The sequence below is a fragment of the Poecilia reticulata genome, linkage group LG22, assembly GCF_000633615.1.
Source record: "Poecilia reticulata strain Guanapo linkage group LG22, Guppy_female_1.0+MT, whole genome shotgun sequence".
Taxonomy (NCBI): domain Eukaryota; kingdom Metazoa; phylum Chordata; class Actinopteri; order Cyprinodontiformes; family Poeciliidae; genus Poecilia; species Poecilia reticulata.
In genome coordinates, this window is record NC_024352.1 from 1,819,044 (window position 1) to 1,838,511 (window position 19,468).

At 37.0% G+C, this 19,468-nt stretch overlaps 1 protein-coding gene across 3 annotated transcripts in view; it reads left to right on the forward strand.

Annotated features, from left to right (window-relative positions):
- Positions 1-19,468, forward strand: part of npas3 (neuronal PAS domain protein 3) — a 301,093-nt gene that overhangs the window by 83,763 nt on the left and 197,862 nt on the right. For 2 of the 3 annotated variants that reach the window (XM_008398666.2, XM_008398667.2), the window contains exon 2: positions 11,570-11,668. The exons of the other annotated variant lie outside the window; for it this stretch is intronic. In XM_008398666.2, coding sequence (XP_008396888.1) covers positions 11,570-11,668 — 99 coding nt within the window. The remainder of the gene's footprint in view (positions 1-11,569; positions 11,669-19,468) is intronic. 3 annotated transcript variants of the gene reach the window in all.

The following is a 19,468-nucleotide window of genomic DNA, read 5'->3' on the forward strand; positions in this document are numbered from 1 at the left end:
CAGGGCAACACAGAGACACACAGGACACACAACCATGCACACACACACTCACACCTAGGGTCAATTTGGAGAGGCCAATTAACCTGACAGTCATGTTTTTGGACTGTGGGAGGAAGCCGGAGTACCCGGAAAAAACCCACTATGCACCGGGAGAACATGCAAACTCCATGCAGAAAGACCGGGGCCAGGAATCGAACCCAGAACCTTCTTGCTGCAAGGCAACAGCTCTACCAACTGTGCCACTGTGCAGCCCGTGATTTGAACTGGTGCTATTTAAATAAACTGAATTCTGTTCAGAACCAGGTCAGACTGGATTACAAACTCTGAGAACGGACTAATTCTGCATGATATCTGAACCAGGTACACACCCATATTCACATCCATATTCACATTGTTTCTCTGTCTATGAATTTAACAGTTAAAACTGTTATTGGAAATCTGCATGTTTGTCTTGAAACATTTACAGATGCCTCAAGAAAAAATGTAAAAAGTTTGAAATCTTAAAAATGTCTTAGATCCTGTTTGGGCGACCTCTTTTAGTCATGTTGAATCATTTTGTTGGGGGTGTTATTACGCAATAGTCAGCAACACCCATACCTCCTCTCAGACTCCAGCAGACTGACTACTGACCAGCTCTCCACCTGACGGGTCTGAAAAGCCTCTAACTCCTGAGTATTACTACAGATGAGAATATAGAGGACATTCTGATAAAGCTGGGACCGAGAAAGATGCATCTAGACTCTAACTACCTTCAAATCCAGAAGTTATGACCCTCCTCAGTTAATGAAACCTGTGTAGCCTGCAGTTACCTGATTTCAGAAACCACTCCTGCTAACGGTAGCTCTTTCCCTATTAATAACGTGCACTTGTTACAAGATGAATTTAGAGATTCGGCACGAATCCCAAGGTCATTATTTTACTAACACCAAAGAAACGTCTGAAGCCCCCTAATTACTAGGATCATGACCATTGATTTTATTTTAACCAGAAGAATTAATTTTCAATTGACTCAATTAATTTAACTGTCCACAGCATCACTTAGACTTTAATATTTTATTAGCAAGCTTTAGCAGGGGAAAATGACATACAGCTTCTTCAATCAAAAATCAAGGGATTTATATATGTAAGAAATTTGGAAATCACACTTCCCTCCAGTCCCTATACTGTGCCACTGAACTATAGGAGACTCTTTGGGATGCAGTTCCACTCGTCCCCAGATGCTGAGTTGATCTTGGCAGCAGAAACTTTAATATCCATGGTCAGGGACCCGTCTTGTCATGGCAGAATCCTGTTTAGAATAGATCCAAAGTTGAACTGGTGAGTATCCTCCATGAACTCAGTTCTTTATCCATATGCGATCTTCGTCTATCCCCCATGTCTACTGCAGCATCGTTGAAATCTTTTGGGTTGAGTGCAGGGCAGTTGTCAAATCAGAACCCGGGCTGTGGGTAAAAGGATCTTGTTCCTTTCTCGAGCAGTGCAAAGTCTTCACCTTCCCGGGGTATCAAAGCATAGCCCTCAGTTGATACTGCATCTTCATGTGGTCTTGACTTGAACACTGCGGAACAAAGAACCCCGGTTCTTCCTTCTCATGTATTTTTATACTCTCTGTATTTTGGTTGCGCACTCATCAGCAGCTTGCGCAATCCTCTATACCTTCTGCATTTCAGTTGTGTACGCCTCAGCGGCCTACACAATCCTCTTTGCACAATTTTCCTTGACGTCAAGCGCCTTCGGTTAACCGTCGACCTTTTCCCTACTTGACTCTTGAACTTCCTTTTTCGTTGAAATACTCTTGCTGAAGTTCTTATCTGTACTCAACATCTGGTCCTCTGTGTGTTTCACATCCCCACTTCTTGTTTCTTCCATGCTCACAATTCTTCCTCCCACTCAGCCTCTGATTGCGACACAGTATGAGACAATTCCATTTAACTTACAATTATTACTTTTATCCATTTATGATTTTTCCATCTTTACTTTTTCAACCAAATCACATAACTCGTAACATTAATTAATAGTGCACCTAAAACAAAGATTATATACATTTCAATCAACATTAAATCATAATTCAAGATTACTTGTTGACTCTAGGTTTCTGTGACCTGTTTTCTGTGTGTCCTGGAAAGATCTCAATCACTTCCAACCAGGTTTCACGACAGGGGAAAATTTCAATGCTTTTTTTTTTTTTTTTAGAATAACACATTTTGAATAACATTTCCTGCTATTTTTAGATTTTTCTTTTAACCGGTTACTGGTGGACAATTTTGACTTCTGACATGTCGAACAGTTTGAATTACTAGATAAATAGATGAATCTGAAAAAAAGACAAAACGGAAACAGAAGAGCAGAATGCGAGCATTTGAAGGTGTGTTGGTGTGTGACAAACTTGTTGTCTTGAGTGTGTGCGCGCATCATTTGTACATGAACAGGGCAACTTGAGCAAGTCCTTTTTACAACTGTGTTCTGCGTGTTGTGTGTGTGCGTGTGTGTGTGTGTGTGCGTGTGTATGCGTGTGTGTGTGTGTGTGTGTGTGTGTGTGGGTGTGTGTGTGTGTGTGTGTGTGTGTGTGTGTGTGTGTGTGTGTGTGTGTGTGTGTGGGTGTGTGTGTGTGTGTGTGTGTGACATACTGCAGAATGCTTCTACCTGTAAATGTCAGCCAGTTGTTCTCAGGGATGACAGCTAAGAAATCAGCGGTAAATCAGGCTGGAAGCCTGCTAAAGAGGTGATTAATAAACATGTCATCTATGCGTGGATGCATCTGTGAGTATAAAGAGGTGTGTGTGTGTGTGTGTGTGTTTGGGTCTGCTGACATAGACCCTATTTTCTTTAAGACAAAGTAGGTGAGTAAAGAAGATCTGAAAAACATGGACAGAATTACGTGGTAGGATGGAGGATTAGTAAGTTGTGTTGATTTAAATAGAAACAGAAAGTAGCTTCAAACTGCTGCATTTAAAAGGGGACAGGTTATCTCTAGTCTCTAAAACAAAGGGGATTTTTTTTTCTGTTATCCAGTTCTAAGAAAAAACAGAGTTTTCTCTGTTTTTGCATACGTCTACCTTTCTGTCTGCAGACTCCACAATCCAACTGTGCTCCATTATTCCAGAACCAGGATGCTGCTTCCTCTTTGTCGTTGTTAAAATAAAAAGAGAGATGGTAAAGCTTCGCCCTTCATCACACTTAGCCCGGCGACCGTGCTGCTCTCTAATGGAACTTCATCCATTTCAAATGACAGAATCCATTATGGCTGCATGCACTGCTCTTCAGCGCAAGTGTTGCATGCACTGGATTTATTCTAGTTATTTGCTGATAATGTGTGCAAACTAAACTGAGCCACATTTTTTCTCATGCACATGCTTAGCTTGAGGTGGGGTGGTGGATGTAAGACACTTAGAGAAAATCTACAAATACATTTATAAATAGGTATTGTATGATTATTATAGTTTGTGTAACAACTTGCTTGTTTTTATTTATTTAGAATTTTTCTTTAAAAAAAGCTCTGGGTTCTTATTGTGGCTAATGCATTGCCTATGGCTTATGTAATGCTTAAAATACCATCTGAAAGCTCCCAGCTTTCATAAGGTTTAGAGAAAATAATATTTTTATTCTAGATATTTATTATTATTTTATATTATGGGTTCCAAAACAAGACTATGTATAACACTTCTTCCCTGATCCCCCTGCATTTTCATGGGCCCCGGGGCCGCAGCTGCCTATGAAAACTATGGGAATTGATAGATTTTCTGTGAATAATTTGAAGTTACATTCCACAGAGATCTGTGAATACTGTTGAGGGTCCACCATATTAGCCTTTTTAACATCTAACATAAGAACGTGGTTTTGGGGGCTAGCCTTTATAGAGTACATTATTGAAAAACACAAACATTTCAAGGAATCACAGAATGAGCATCTGACTTTTTTATAATTATTGTTGAGTTGAGGAACTATCTAGTTATCTGGATTTAATGAAATGTCATCAGAAAATGTAAAGCAAAATGTTAAATTAAAAAAATTGTGAACAGGTGTTTTACACATGATTAAAATCGTTAGGAAGTACCAGTTTACCCAATTCACCTCCCCATCATCCATCTTAGGATGAGAATATTGACTGTGGAAACAAACTAAAATATCTAAATAATTTATTTTCTCCTTTACACAGAGGGCTACTTCTCTGTGATAAAAGAAGAACAACTTTTCAGGCATTTTGCAATGTGCCACAGCAGTTTAATGTTGTCACCAGACAGGGTTTGTTACCGAGCAATAACATACATTCAGAAGGACTTTTTGATTAGCCAATCATATTTTGATTTGCAGTTCACATGTATTCTGCACCCCTCCAAAGTATTGTTGTTGACCCCATAAAGCTGATTCTGGTAACAGTGGAAATACCCTCAGCTGTTAGGAACCAGTTTATTGGTGCAGCTCGGCGTTCACTGAGACCTGTCAGTTTCTATTGGTCGATAGCTGTGAATACCAGAGGACAGCCGTTGTCTCTATGCTTCTTATGGCATGTTGTCTGTATTTTGTAGCTATTTCAACTATCACTGCTGCTGTGGCCATGAACCCGCTTTTAGGTTTCTGTTGTTAGAAAAGATGAGTTTGTTTTCAGATACATCCAGACATCCGCAAGTCTTTAGACTTTCCCCAGCAGAATTGATAAACTATAACTCTGGTTTTAAAGTTGTTGCACTGACTAGCAGTCAGTTTTAGAATTCATTTTAAAATTTTTATCTCCACCTTCACAGCTTTATGGGATTAAATTCTATGCTTAATTCATAAAGAAATAAGTGATTTTTATTGAATTTTATTCAAATCTGTACTGAAAGAAAACTGAGAGGTTGAACCTGAACCAGAATATGAGCACTAACTGTGGACAGCTGTTTCTGTCAGTGGTGTGTATTGGGTGTGTATGGTTGTTGCAGAGGGTGGACGTTTGACCCTGCCCTGGAAGTTCTTGAACACTCTCATAACAAACAATGTGGTTACACCAAATAAACACTGATGTGTATTCTTGTATTTTATTGGTATACATGAGTGTGTATGTGTGCGTGTGTGTGTGTGTGTGTGGGTGTGTGTGTGTGTGTGTGTGTGTGTGGCAGTGTCGCTTCCCACTAAACTGACACATTTTCAATCACACGGTTTATTCTGTGGAAATTGTTGAGAACGAGAAAAAAGACCAGATTTCTGCAGCTCTATGGGCTACAATAGGACAAGCCAGGATTAGTTTTTTTTTTTTTTTTTACTTTGTGCGAATGTGTGTGTGTGCGTGCGTGCGTGTGTGTGTGTGTGTAAAACCGTATGTGTATGTATTCCCAGACAATGCCCTGGTAGCCAATTTGTAATATATAGTCAGCCTTGAAAAATGGCCCAGATCTCCCCTTCGCTGTCTGCAATTTAGCTCTGCCTGCACCCGGCAATACCCATTGTGCTGCCTCCCACCACTGCCATTTTGGCTTGATGGAGTGTGTGTTTAGATCCAGTGTGTCTGTATGTGCATTTCAGTGTGCTTTTACCTATAAGTCAGTCTTTGGATGTGTGCCGATGTGCACAAACCAGTGACATTGTTTATTCACAGGTTATTAAATTTCTGCATGTGTATCTTTGCCTGTGTCATTATGTGACTGTGTTTGTGTGTGTGTGGTATTGCATTGAAATTGTTTTGCCCAAGTCTTTATCCTGTGAATGTAGTATTTAATGTGACACAGCAACAGGTCTGTCAAAATTAGAGAATGGTGCACAATCCAAATGAAAACCAAAAAAAAGTTGAGGAAGTAGCTGAAGGGATGATTGAACAAGACAGGGAAAAAAAAGACAAAATCAGGGTGAAAAATAAAAAAATCTAAAAAATCTATATACGTACAAACAAAAACAAATGATGGCAATAAAGATGAATGAAAACACAGATCAACAGAACCGAAAAATTAGTTTATAAAAGTTAGGTAGAGGGACACAGAAAGACGAAAGAGGAAATAATTTGCTGGACAGATACAGATACAGAGGCAATAGGCAATGTAAGTGATGCAAGAAATATTAGAAAAGGAGGGAAGAACAGAGTGAGGAAAAAAGGAAAGAGACGAAACAACAGGGAATAGGGACAAGAGAGGAAGAGATCATGGAAAGAAAAAAAGTCAATGTAGAAGAAAAAAGAGAGCCAGAGAAATGGAGTAGGAGTAGTGTGATGTTGCTGAAAGAAATAAGTGACGTGATGAGTGACCTTATGAACCTCATTCTTTCTCTGGAGATTGATTGTTTTACCAAAGGTCTCACTTCTGTTAATAGCAGACACAGCAGGGTGGAGAGGTCAGCTGTGAGTGTGGGTTTGTGTGATGGAAACTTCATTTAATAAAGAAAAAAACAGGACAATTTCTTTCTATTCTTTGAAATAAAAGGAATCTGACCTACAGTCAGTCAGTCCCTTTTCATTTACATGACAAGGAAAATATTAGTAAATCTATAATATATAATATAGTATATGCAGCTCTGGAAAAAATGAAGAGACCACTTAAAATGATCAGTTTCTCTGATTTYACTTTTTATAGGTACATGTTTCTAGTAAAATGAACATTGTTCTTTTATTCTATGAGCTACTGACAACATGTTTCCGAAATTCCACGTAAAAATTTATTTATTTGCAGAAAATGAGAAATGGTCAAAGTAATGAAAACGTACTTTAAGACCTCAAATAATGCAAAGAAAACAAGTTCACATTCATTTAGAAACAACAACACTAATGTTTTAATTCAGGAAGAGTTCAGAAATCAATATTTGGATTAATAGCCATGAGGTTTTCAATGGGGTTCAGTGCAGTGGTCTCTTAATATTTTCCATAACTGTATATGATCATTATGAAAATGAAAGCTGTGCATCTATTCCCATAGTTGTGCAGCGTTGGAAACAACTGCCCACAACTAGGGTATAGTTAGGGGATGTGGAGGTGACATTTTCCACAATTCATGGTTCCATCGATTGTAAGATGTAATCAAAGTAGCAAAGACCTTCACCCCATCAACATGTTTGTCTGGATGTTTCTCCCTTGATGAAAAGCCGTGTTAGAAATGGTTCACAAACTGTTTCACTTTTGTTTTAGTCCACAGAATATTTTGCCAGAAACCTTGGGGATTGTCACCATGTTCAAAAGTGAGGCGGGTCTCACTTTTGCCAACCCATCAAAGGTATTTGACGGGTTTTTGGTCAGCAGTGGTTTTAGTCTCGGATGCAGATGGATCTCAGTCTGCTTTTTATATCTGAATCATGACCCCTGACCTTCACTGAGGTGATCATCTCAATGCTTTAGATGATGTTCTTGTTGTTTTTCAAACCCAGGATAAAACAATGCAACTCTTGGATTACTGACTGACAGCAGTAAAGATAGAGCAAAAAACGGGTGGATGGAAAGGCGAGGTTTTGTGCTTTGAAACCATCATTTTCATGTTTTGCTATGATGTATTTTCCATGGAATAAATGTAAAATAGGTACACATCACAGAGCTATGATGGGAGGTTCCTCAGGGTAAAGTATGTGTTGGTGCTTCAGACTGAGGGCAGGAACCAAGTCCTGCTTGAAAAGGAAACCACCATCTCCACAAAGCTTTTCTACACAGGAAAAAATGCAGTGCTGTAAAATTTTCTGGTATGGCTTCACTGAATATATTGATCTATTGACCTCATTTGCCCAAATAAGATGATCCTGATTGTCTCTTGAATCGGCTTTGCTTCATAATCCATTCAAGGCTTGAAGTAAATTATGTTTTTCCCTTATCCTCAACTTTCTAAATGATCTACTTAGAAACAGCACTGTGCGAACAGCCAGCTGCTTTAGCGATGAGTTTCTCTGGCTTACATTCTTTAACTCTTCCTTGGCTTGGCAMACGCTGAGCAGGAGCGCAGCAAATAAAAGTTAGGTAGGTCGGACAGCGGGGTAAACCTTTAGATCCTGAAAGCATAAAAAGCACCTGGTAAAAGCACACACAGGGTCAGGTGCGACCCCGCCAGAACGCGCACAGAGTAAAAAACTTGAGGGGTCCAAATGAACCTATCTCTTAAGAAGAAGGCAGGGTTAAAAAGAAAGTTAAAAAAAATGTTGCATCTGTATGCTAGACGGCTGTTAAGTCACCAGTCTTCACGATGATGATTTTATACCAACATGACTTTTATTTGTTTATTAGAGTGGATCCCATGTATTTGAAGGGTTTAGCAAACACGACCACCCACAAATAGCTGAAGTTTATGAATACTTAAAACCCTTTCTAAAAATACTTATAACTACCTATTATAGCTCAGACACAAAATATACCTTATTTGCATTAAAACACATTGGAAACATTGGTTCTACACAGAAGCTAACATCTGCGGTTTGTTATTTCCGCTCTTGGTGGGACAGCCAATCAGTGCCAAGGAAAATGAATGTGGCTTTTGGATTGGCTGCTTTGCAAATGCTAACCAATAGCATGTCAAGTAGCTTTGTGCCTTTCTGTTCTGCTTCTCAAACTGCTTCTCAAGCTGCAAATAGTCAAATTACCAACCGATAATTTGAGTTGCATTCCAGAGAGAAATCTGCAAATAGTTTAATATGGGAATACTAAACTGTGAATAGTTAAGTTCCCTGTGGCTCTGTTTGATTTAAATTGATACATTTATGTGTTAAGAATAAAAGATTACAGTTTTAAGAAAAAAAGCAATGGAATCTGCCTATAATTTATTATTAATTCAAATAATTCCTGCTTCTGCTCCATGGATTAACCATTGGCATGATCCCGAATCCTTTTTCCAAATAGCCACACTTGTCTTATTTTTACTGCTTTTAAAAACATTTTTAACAGATATGTTCCCTAAACTTGCATCGAATCAAAAAGCAATCCAATTTCTAGACTTTATCTGGGTCATTTATTGTGGAAAGCAGCTCTTTGTGTTCTGCTGTTGCTGTAAACTGAAACAGGTTATGCCGGCGCTGCCCTCACTTCAACCTCTGACAGGAACAATAGTGGGCAGCTCGCCTCAGAAAACTGTTTTACAGTAATACATGTCCACAAAACAAGAACGACATTATCAATGGTTTCATGGTGCGCTACACAGTTCAGCTAATGTTCTTCTAGAAGCTGGCACCGTTTCACTGTTTCTCCTTTTTTCTTTCCTCTCACTCTCCAGCCTCTCTTGCTCTGCCTCCGTTTCGTAGTTTTTCTTCTCTTCTCACTTTTTATTTTTCTGACTTCTCCTGTGCTCCTTTTTTCAGTATGAAAAATCCACATCAACATGGGTTTTGACAGCCTGTCTTTGGTGGGTGTGTAAAATTTGAATAATTCTCTGTGCATAGACTCTGGGGCGGCTTTGTGTTTTGTATTTGACTGCGTCGCTTCGCCTTCCTGTCAAATCCCAGCCAGCACCGTTTAGCTTTACTATAAATATATAAACGGAGAAATAAAGCAGCTAAACTGGAGTTGTATCTGTTTATTCCTGAATATTTTACAAACCTTGAGCTGTTTAGTCGACCAGTGGATACTGGTCGACTTTTTGGGTTTTTTTTTTGTTGAGACCCTGTTGGTTCCTAACAAGTTAAGTTAGGTTGAAATGCTGTGCTGATTTATCTGAATCAGAATCAACTTTATTTACCAAGTTTGCAGGAATAAACAAGGAATTTCACTCTGGTTTTCATCACTGTCAATCAAAGAACAATCACAAAACAACAAACTACAATATAAAGCAAACTAGGGATGTCAATGCAGTTAATCTAAAACATTTAACGCCTTATTATTACATAATTGAGATTTACTCGTTTTCACCTAAAAGCCTCTCTCCCGCTAAGGATTACCTATTTCACAGCAGCGCTTTACACGGTTAACCACGACTTTGTACAAAATTCATAAATTCAGAGTCGCAAATGTGAGAGAAAAGATGAACGAGGAGTTAGACTGGTGGGCTCAGAGGCAACCAGGGGCGTGGTATAAGTGATGACAATTCCAGGGGCCCTGACCAACAGGGGGCCCTCCATAATTTAATTATTTATTTTTTGTTTATAGAAATGTAAAAAAAAATCAGGGCCCTGTCAATTACAAAATTAAGCATATTGTATTTTCAAAGATTTTTAGCAGTAAAAATKTAATGTTCCCACTCCCAGACCAAATATCACACATCCATATTTGCCTTGAACCCCCCTATCTGCGTTAAATGGTTCATTCCTGCTTGGAACACTTCAGAGTGACACTGTATGCAGCAGACAGTGGGAGACACGAACGACTGTGGCAGTTACTATGCTGTTAAGAAAAGTTATAAAATCAGGTTTTTTTAAAAACAGAGAGAGGGCAGAGGGAAAAAGGCAAGAGTGTTAATTTATAACCCAGTTTTTTTCCAAGAGAGGTGAGTAGACTGAGATTATCAACCATTTAGCATAATTATCTTAGCTATAAACTACTGTTTGCCTCCATTTCACTAGCATTTAATGAATTAAGAAAAAAAATGTACAGCATATTCATATATTTAACTTGTCCCTTGTACCTTTTACCACTTAACAACAGATGAGTCAGTCAGCAGCAGCTCTAATCCACATCACTCCTGACCCATCCTCTCCTCTCCTGAGTGAAATTAAAGCTGCAGTATGTAACTTTTAAATAAATATTTTTTTCACATATTTGTTAAAACTGTCATGTTGTGACAGTATGGTATGAGAGGTAATCTGTGTGTACAGTGATGTAAGTTTGGATAGAACCAAGACAGTATGTATCCTATCCATTTATTGTAACGATGAATCATAGTTCCACCAAAGGAGCAGAATCAGTTAACATTTCTTTTCTAAATTGTAAATGACTTCTTTTAAATCGTCCTTATCCTAGAAAACCGAGATGTTTGCTTTGAGACATTAACGCATTATCTTTAATAGTTTTGAAAATGTGCAATTTTACATTTCAAGCTTACAAAGTTTAGCAAAACGATTAATCAAAATTAACCGCAACGCTGGAGTGTGATTAGTCTGAAAAATTATTTTAATCGATTGGCAGCACCAAAAAAACACACCTAGTAAAAAAAGGAGTAGGATATTAAGAACTGACTACAGCAGGACTGTATAAGGGTGTGTGAGTGTGTGCAGCCTTTTTTGTTTTCTTAGATTCCTCCAGGCTTTTTCTTTACATTTTTGTTTTGCATCTTGCATAAATTATCATAGAGACATTTTATTATTTTTTTGATGGAACATTTCTTTGAACAGAAAATTTAGAGCATTGTTTTTTAGCTGGAGAGTTTTTTTCATAATAGATATGGTGTCTATATTTGTTGGATTTTCTATTCCATTGAGCTAAAAATGCCCATTTTAAAATTATTTTCTGACATGACAGCATCAAATTATTAATACTGTTTAAAAAAAACGCTTTCATGTACAGTATGTACGTGCCAGCGGTACTTGTACTTCACTTTGTATTAGATTAATACATATATTCTTAATATCTATTCTCCTTTTCACTTTTACAATGGTGCTGATATTTTGTCCTGTTTATTTTTCCCTCACTCTCTCTACATTTCCTGGTTCTGTGTTCTAAGGCTGTCGTTTAAGAACTTTTCCACGCTTTATCTTTGTGTGTGTTTCACAGTGACCCCTACTGGGAGCGGCCATCTAATGCAGGCAGCTGCTCGAACGCCCGGCCCAAGACCCTTCACCTGGCCGGCCAGCAGCATACCTCCTCACCATGGTAACGTTGGCGTCAGCTCCTCAGTAGCTGTAGAATTAGCAGTGGTAGATTTTGTGTTTGTGTTATGCATCTATCAAGAGCAAATGATGAATGACAATTGGGATTAGGTTGTTTTCTCCTTAGTTTGAGTCTTTCTTTTTTGGGGCATCAGCATTTTTTATGATATTCACCAAGTAATGTCACTGGATGAAAATATGTATAGAGTTGGTTGCATAATTAGTTTTAAAAAGTCCTCCATAACCTGAATGAGTTCTAGAAAAATGATGTGTTTTTCTGAAATCCCAAAGTCAACTTATCCATTTAAAGTTCTCCATTAAGCACCGTGGTTTAGTCACAAATTTAAAATCCAACACCTTTGCTTGGCTTAGAGTTAAGATTTTATTGTCTCTTACTAATATTGACCTAATGATAGACAATAAGTGGATAAAAATAATTGTCCTGAAAACACGAATGCTCACTTTTTGCCAGTATTCAAACCTTAAAGGATTTGTTTAATTTATATTTGGTTAGAGATAAAAACAGAAGACCAAAGTTTTTTTTGATCATGTAACAAATTGACATATTGGATTTAACAAAGCCTTAAACAGTCAGTCAATAAGTTTAAAATCAGCGGTTTTGTGCACTCATTAAAATGATTCACCAACATGTTTTTATTAAAGATAGTGTACCGGTAGTTAAAAAAAAGTCAAGAATTCAATTCTTCTTTGGTAACGAGTACAGTTTGAATTTATACTAGACTAAATTTAGAGTCTGTGTAAAATAAAGTGGTTTTCAGAGATTATCTTATTATATGTACACAGTAGTGAAAGAATAAAGGAAAATATGGAATAAAACCAACTAAATTTAGTAAAATATTTCTGTACATGTGAGATTATTATATTTTGTTCTGCTTTTTATCATAGAGCTACTGATAACTGTGAATATTTGTCATTAAATTTATTTGATTGATCATTTTCATGATACATTTTAGTTATTGAGGGTAAATAAAAACAAAACTGACAGATTGATCAGAAATGTAATTTTTGCTATTTTCTCCACTGTTTGCCCTACTAGAACATCAACAAGTATCAGTGAGTTTGGAAATATGATTAAATGCAGTTTCTGTGTGTGTGTGTCTTGGTATGTGTATTTTTTAACGTCTACATTTACATGAAAACCTGTTTCTGAATATGTACTGGTGTTCTGTACTGATTTCAAAAATCTGTCATCCCTCTGCAGTTCATCATCCTCACTTTTGCTGTAAGAGATCAGAGCTGGAAAAAAATTGATTTGACCCTAGGAAGTCAAATCTTGCCTGATGCATTGTATGAAATATTTAGTTTTTGTTTTCGCGTTAGATCACAGTACTAGAGAATAAAGGGGATTTGTGACAGAATGTGGCAGAGCTGAGAGGTGACAGCAGTCAGTAACTCCTAATTCAGTAAACTTAAGTATGTGAAGGAGGAGGAACTGCACAGATAAAAATAATGACCAAGTGAACAACTTCCAGACACTACAATTAAAGTCCAGATGCAGGTTTTACCAGTTAGGTAAATTAATGCCTAAATCACTGGTTTGAGTCATGACTCACTAACGAAAGATAAAAATAAAACTACAAACTATTACTCATGCCCCCTTTTCAGATAGGGTTAATAAGCTCTGAGGCGATGGCAGTTACTCTGAATAAACTGACCCGGCTCAATGACACCCAGAGTCTTTGGTTTCAGAACAGGAGATATCAACTAGGTAACTCAACTCTGAGTCAAGTTACCCGAGTTAAGCCTGAGCATGAGTACAGACGCTGTCATCAATGGAGTGCAGATAACGCGATTCATCATGACAACAAGTAAAAAGAAGCCTACATGTCCAGCGGAATTAGAAATGTAATGAGAGCATAAACAGAATATGGGATCATATTTAGCATATATAATATGTTAAATATGTTTTGACATATTTAGCAAAAGTATTGCTAAACATGTCAATACTTAGCAATAGTGCAAAATAGCCAGTGTTAGCATGACAGACAGTYGATGTGTGAGTGAGATTTTGCAGAGAATTAGTAATATTCTTGATGTTACAAATATTTAACGTTCAATAGAGGACGGATTATTTGATTTGTCTAAACCAAATATCCATAACTTCTGTACTTAGGACACCCAAAAATAAATGAATAGATTATACCTAAAGTGCCAAAATGTGGTAGTGACTACATTACCGGTTGCACCGATATCTGGCTTTCTGAAACGGAAAACCCAGGATATGTTCATAGTTACCCCAGAACTGATCCTCCTGTCTGAAACGGGGCCCTGCTCAGGTATGTATGTGTTTGTGCGCACGTGTGTGAGTTTGTCTGCTGTGTTTATGTCTGTCTAGCTCTAGCTTAGTGTGACACTAATGCAATGAGCTTGTGTATGTTTGAGCGTTCACGCCTACAAGGTGAAATTGAGATAAATGGTGGAGCAGCTGGGTGGCCCAAGATGTCCTCTCCGCCTGTCTGTCCTGCTTATATATGTATATGTGAGCATTTATGTGTGTTTAGGACTCTGCATTTGCTTTGTGTGTTTTTATTTGTTTATTTGTACATCTGTGTGCAAATCTCAGCTTGTTGTGGTGAGCTGAGGTTTGTTCTGTAAAAATAAGCAGAGTTTCATACATAAAAGGAGACAGTTTGTGGTGATTGATATCAACTTAATATAATATTTTGTGGAACTATTGTGATAACAAAGATTATGATAAAAAAACAACAACTGTTTATTACTTATTTTTAGGTAGCTGTATGGATGTGATTACCATAAACACAAATACTGGTTTTGAAGAACATTCCCAGTGAAGTAGACTCATTCAGGACACCACTTTCTCAAACAAATGTGAGTTATATCACTAAACTGCACTTAGTCATATTTCTGGATTTACTGACATTTTATGAGGCTCACATGAAACTAACAGCGGAGAAAACATTTTCGATTTACAGTCACTTTGGGTTTTTCTTTAATTTACCTTCTGTAACTGAAATTTATCATGAAAATAATAAACCAAAACTCTTATCATGATGGGAAATGTTTCAGAATTTTTTTCTCTATCTAGATTTATGTCAGCATTCTGACTGGGCCGCTGCAAAACATTAATAAATAAATGACTTTAAACCTTAAACCTAATTATTCAAGGAATATGAATAATTATGGTCTTAAATGTAGAGAATACAGAAATAAATATAAATGAATACAGTTTAAAGAAATAACATGGTTATATATTTTTTTAATTTTCAGAACTTATAAATGTTGCAGCACAAAAAATCTCTGAAGACAGTAAGCACAACTTCTGTCTTCATGAGGTTAAAACTGGCATCAGATTTTATTGGTTGGAGAATTTTTGTCTTGTCTTTGGTGAAAGACCACGAGYCATTTCTCACATTAGCGCTGGACCTCCGTGTTTGTTTTGGTTGTATTTACCCAGAATGCCCTGTGCTATTATCCGTTTCCTGGTTTTGGAACGGTCTCTGGTCTGTTTGGTGTTCACATACTCATTCAAACCACACCAGATAGTTTACTTCAACCAAATACAGCCTTAGGTTTTCTACCGGACCAGAGTTTGCTGTTTTGGTCCACATTAGAGTTAGACTGCGCATTCACAACCAAACTTAGTTACAGTAACYGGGCGGGTGGGAACAGACCCTGAGATGATGCGTCTCTGCTGTGCTACTACAGGCTCAAAGGAAATCTTCCCCTTTCACATTCTCTGTTCCACCACTCCAACATGTTCAGAACATATTATAACTTTAGTGCTTCAGAAAAAAAAACACCTTCTCATTTACTGTATGTTGTAAATATATGGCATTTAATCTATTTTTCTTTCTAATGTTTGTTTCCTTACTCCTTTCTATGCCTTCCTTCCTTCCCTTCTCACCTTCATCGGGTTCACCTTTGTACCTGCTTCCTCTTCATGTGTCTGTCTCTCTGAGAATAGTTTAGATGGCGGGGGTGTGATGCACTCTGATGTGAGCTCTGTCTTCTTTCCAATGTCGCACGAGTCGACTCTAGCGTGTTGCTGACTTTGGTTAACTTTCTTTCTTTGATGCCACACCTTCTCCCTCACCTTGCCTTCTTTTTCTAACCTACTTTTACCTTCGATTTTTTTTTGTCACTCGCCAAAACAATAGATCCTTCTTTTCTCCATCGGACTTTTTATTTCAAAGAGAACATCCGAAATTCAATAATTTAACCCTCTCTCTGTCTTTGTCTTTATTTTTCTATTTTTCATCACCTACCTGTGTCTTTGTCTGACAGGGAACATGTTAATAATGGATTGCATAGATTCAGACAGGGAGAAAAATGTGAGCGCATGAGCATAAGGTATTCTTTAAATTATATTGTGAAAGGCTGTGTGCTGCTGTCAGTCTTCGGGTTCTTCTCCTTTTTAGCTAATCTAATCAAAATGTACTTTTGTGTTCTAAAAAGAAGATAGATTGTGGACTCAAAAAATGTGCTGTTGGTTTCGAGCTGCATTCAAAGTATAGCAGTTTGTTGCATTCTGTCCTATTCCTGGGACTCCTTTTTTTGTTTGTTTTCGACCAGGATTGTAAATCTAATATTTAATCTCTGAATCATCAGATATGAGCATGATAAGAACAGATACATTTTCCTTACCTGAGTTTGATCTGTCATGACAATAAGGATATGATGTTTCTCAACAAATAGTGTTTTCTAAGGCTAATACATGGCTTATTAAGGGTTCACTGTGGTTTTAATAAAAGTGGTTATTTTAGTTTAAATTTTATTTCATCTTTCTCTTTTAATAAAATGTTTTTTTTCTAAGGACTATTCTAAGCATCTGACCTGACACGACCCCTCTGTGTTTGAGGTGGAGAGATCTCCCTGCCATCACCCTAATCTTTAACTCAACCAGCAGATTAAAGTCAGTAACTAGCTTATTAATATAAGGACAAATCTGAAGATCTCAGCTATAATTAATAAATCACTGCAGTAGGCAGCACCTGTGTGCGCACACACACAGACACACATGCATGTAAGTTTTTAACATATTTGTTGTTTAATGTCGCTACAATGGAAAAGAGAGGTTGCTGTAGATGTAAACCTGATGAATATATTCTCATTAACAAGTTTAATCTGTTGCTATGCACTTCTATGCAGCGGTGCATAGCAGGGAACGCAAAGGAAAAACAAAACTGGCTTAAAGTGGCAAGACTATTTACTGCTGTCTATAACAGTAGAACTGACTGCATTTGTTTTCACTCTATCATAGTCGAAACAAAGGCATAGAATGCACACAGTCTACCTGTCTGCCTGATCTATGAAGATAGACAAGTGTGTGTGTGTGTGTGTGTGTGTGTGCGTGTGTGTGTGGGATGGTCTTCTCCTGCACCTGTATGCATTTAGATGAATGTGTGTGAGAGACGGTGAGTCACAACACACACAGGTCTGGAGCCCAGGCTGAATGAATAAACASGCTTACCTGTCAACAAACACGGCTTCATCACAGTTCTATTCTATTCTATTCTATTCTATTCTATTCTATTCTATTCTATTCTATTCTATTCTATTCTATTCTATTCTATTCTGTCATAGTAAAGATTCCTCGTCTTTAAACTACTGTAAAACTTCTATTTTGTTTAGTTGGTTAGGCTCTTGTTTGAAAAACCATGAGAACATTAAAAATAATCTCACTTCACTACTTTGATTTATTTGATGTTTTTGATGTTGACTATAGAAATTGAGCCAGAACAGCCCTTGTCTTATACAGTTAATCAAACTGTCATCTAAACTACAGTAAGAGCTGCAGGGTCGACCAGCCAGGCTGTTGAATCCTGACTGCAGCAGAATGGAGGTTACTGGGTCAACTCCATGTAACTTTTTATTCGGCCTGTAAGCACATGCGTCATTTCATTTTGAGTTGGATTCTAGATGTAAAAAAATGTTATTTTATCATATTATAATTCAGACATTTGGTCTACGTCTTCCACCTGATGCACCAGTCCTTTCAAATGTAGAATTTAAACTTTCAATTTAAACTTAGTGAGAAAACAACATAGAATGTCACTGAAATTTACTACATTTATTTTACAATTAACACTTTAACACACTTTAGCATATTGAGACTTTATATAATAATGTTTGATCAAATTAAATAGTTTAGCATTTATTATTAATACTGGCAATTATAAATGTGTTTATTAATTATAACTTATTTTGTAACTAGTATTGTGTTTTCCAAAGATTATTCAGATAAGATAGTCAGTCTAGAACTTGTCTTATTTTCTTTTGCTTGCTTTCGTTTTAGAGAATAACATCTTAATGTCTTGTAAATGTTTTTAAAAATTACATTTTTTCACTTTGTGTTATTCCTTTTTTATTCAATACTTTTTTTGTATGTCTAATCTTGAGTTAACGAAGTCATTTTTTAAAATCCTTAATAGGTTAATCATTATTATAGTGTTGACACCGACCTTTTGGTTAAAGCACTTCACCAAAACTCAGTTTTGGTAAAAGCAATAAGAAAGTGGCAGTGAGTTATGAGGGGTTTTCTGCCTTTCTACTGTTGGTGTTCATTTTTGTTACATATGGAGCTCATATACTGTAGTTTGGCCCATTTTATCTGAATTGAAATAGCTAAGAAATAGAAGGATGAAGAACTAATGTGTAGGAAGACGGTGTTTCTAAAGAAGAAGGGCATAACAATAAATACATCAGTGGCATATTGCAGATAGAAACGTCAAAAACATAATTCCTCATGGAAAACTTTCACTGAAGATTTTAAATGAGAGAATCTATTTCTTTTTTAATGCAACATTTTCCTCTTCACACATAAACACACTCCTATCAACAAATTGAGACCAGAAACTTCAGTAGATCACCTGAGGACTTCCCACACCTACGCCTTTGATTTCTGTTCCAGCCGCCTTTGATTCGCACATCATTTATGATTTGAAGCTGAACCTGATCACTAAGTTTAATTGGATTCAGATTCTCCTGGCTCTCACACAACAGGCCCTTGGCAGTTGGTTGTTGGATACATTAGGAAGGCAAAGCAGGTACAGTGCTGCCTTGAGTTAGCTCCAATTAATGGTTGATGTGAGTTTTCTTTTATCAGAGCAATATTTTTTTTTTTCATGCTGTTTGTGGTTTTTGATCTCAAACTTGGACTGAAACGTGCTTAAAAAGTTTTCATTTATATCCCTACAAAGTTTCAAAAGCTGTCAAGGCTCAGCCCAGTAGATGATGACTGTCATGATAATGTCTAGTTGTCCTTTCAGAAAAAATGCACTGAACAAAGAAAAATAAAATCTATTTAAAAAGCTAACAAGTTAGCTCTTGGAAAGAATGGTTAGATTTTGGAAATACACATTTGGTTTTTGTCTGTTACCTTGGTTATTACTCATATTTGTTTAATACTTGTATTTCCAATGTCATTCCTCAACTGTTTGGATTCCATCCTCTGTAAGTTTTTGTGACTAGGTCCTTCTCTTATTTTGTAAGTTCTTTGTTGTGTTTAATTTTTTCTATATGGCGAATAGACAAAGATAAAGTTAGGGGCGAAAGGACTGGCTTATAGTGAACGAGGCAAGTCCAAACCAATTTGATCTTATTTTTTTATTATTATGTCATATATATCTAGTCACACTTTAACTTTACAGTTAAATAAATGCTACAACTGATCTAGTAACTTTCAATTACACTTCAATAAAAACCAACACAGAAAATGAATGTTCAATGCAGGAATGTCAGTCCTGCAGAATGTTTGTGTGTGTATGTGTGTGTGTGTGTGTCTGTCTGTGTGTGTGTGTGTGTGTGTGTGTGTGTGTGTGTG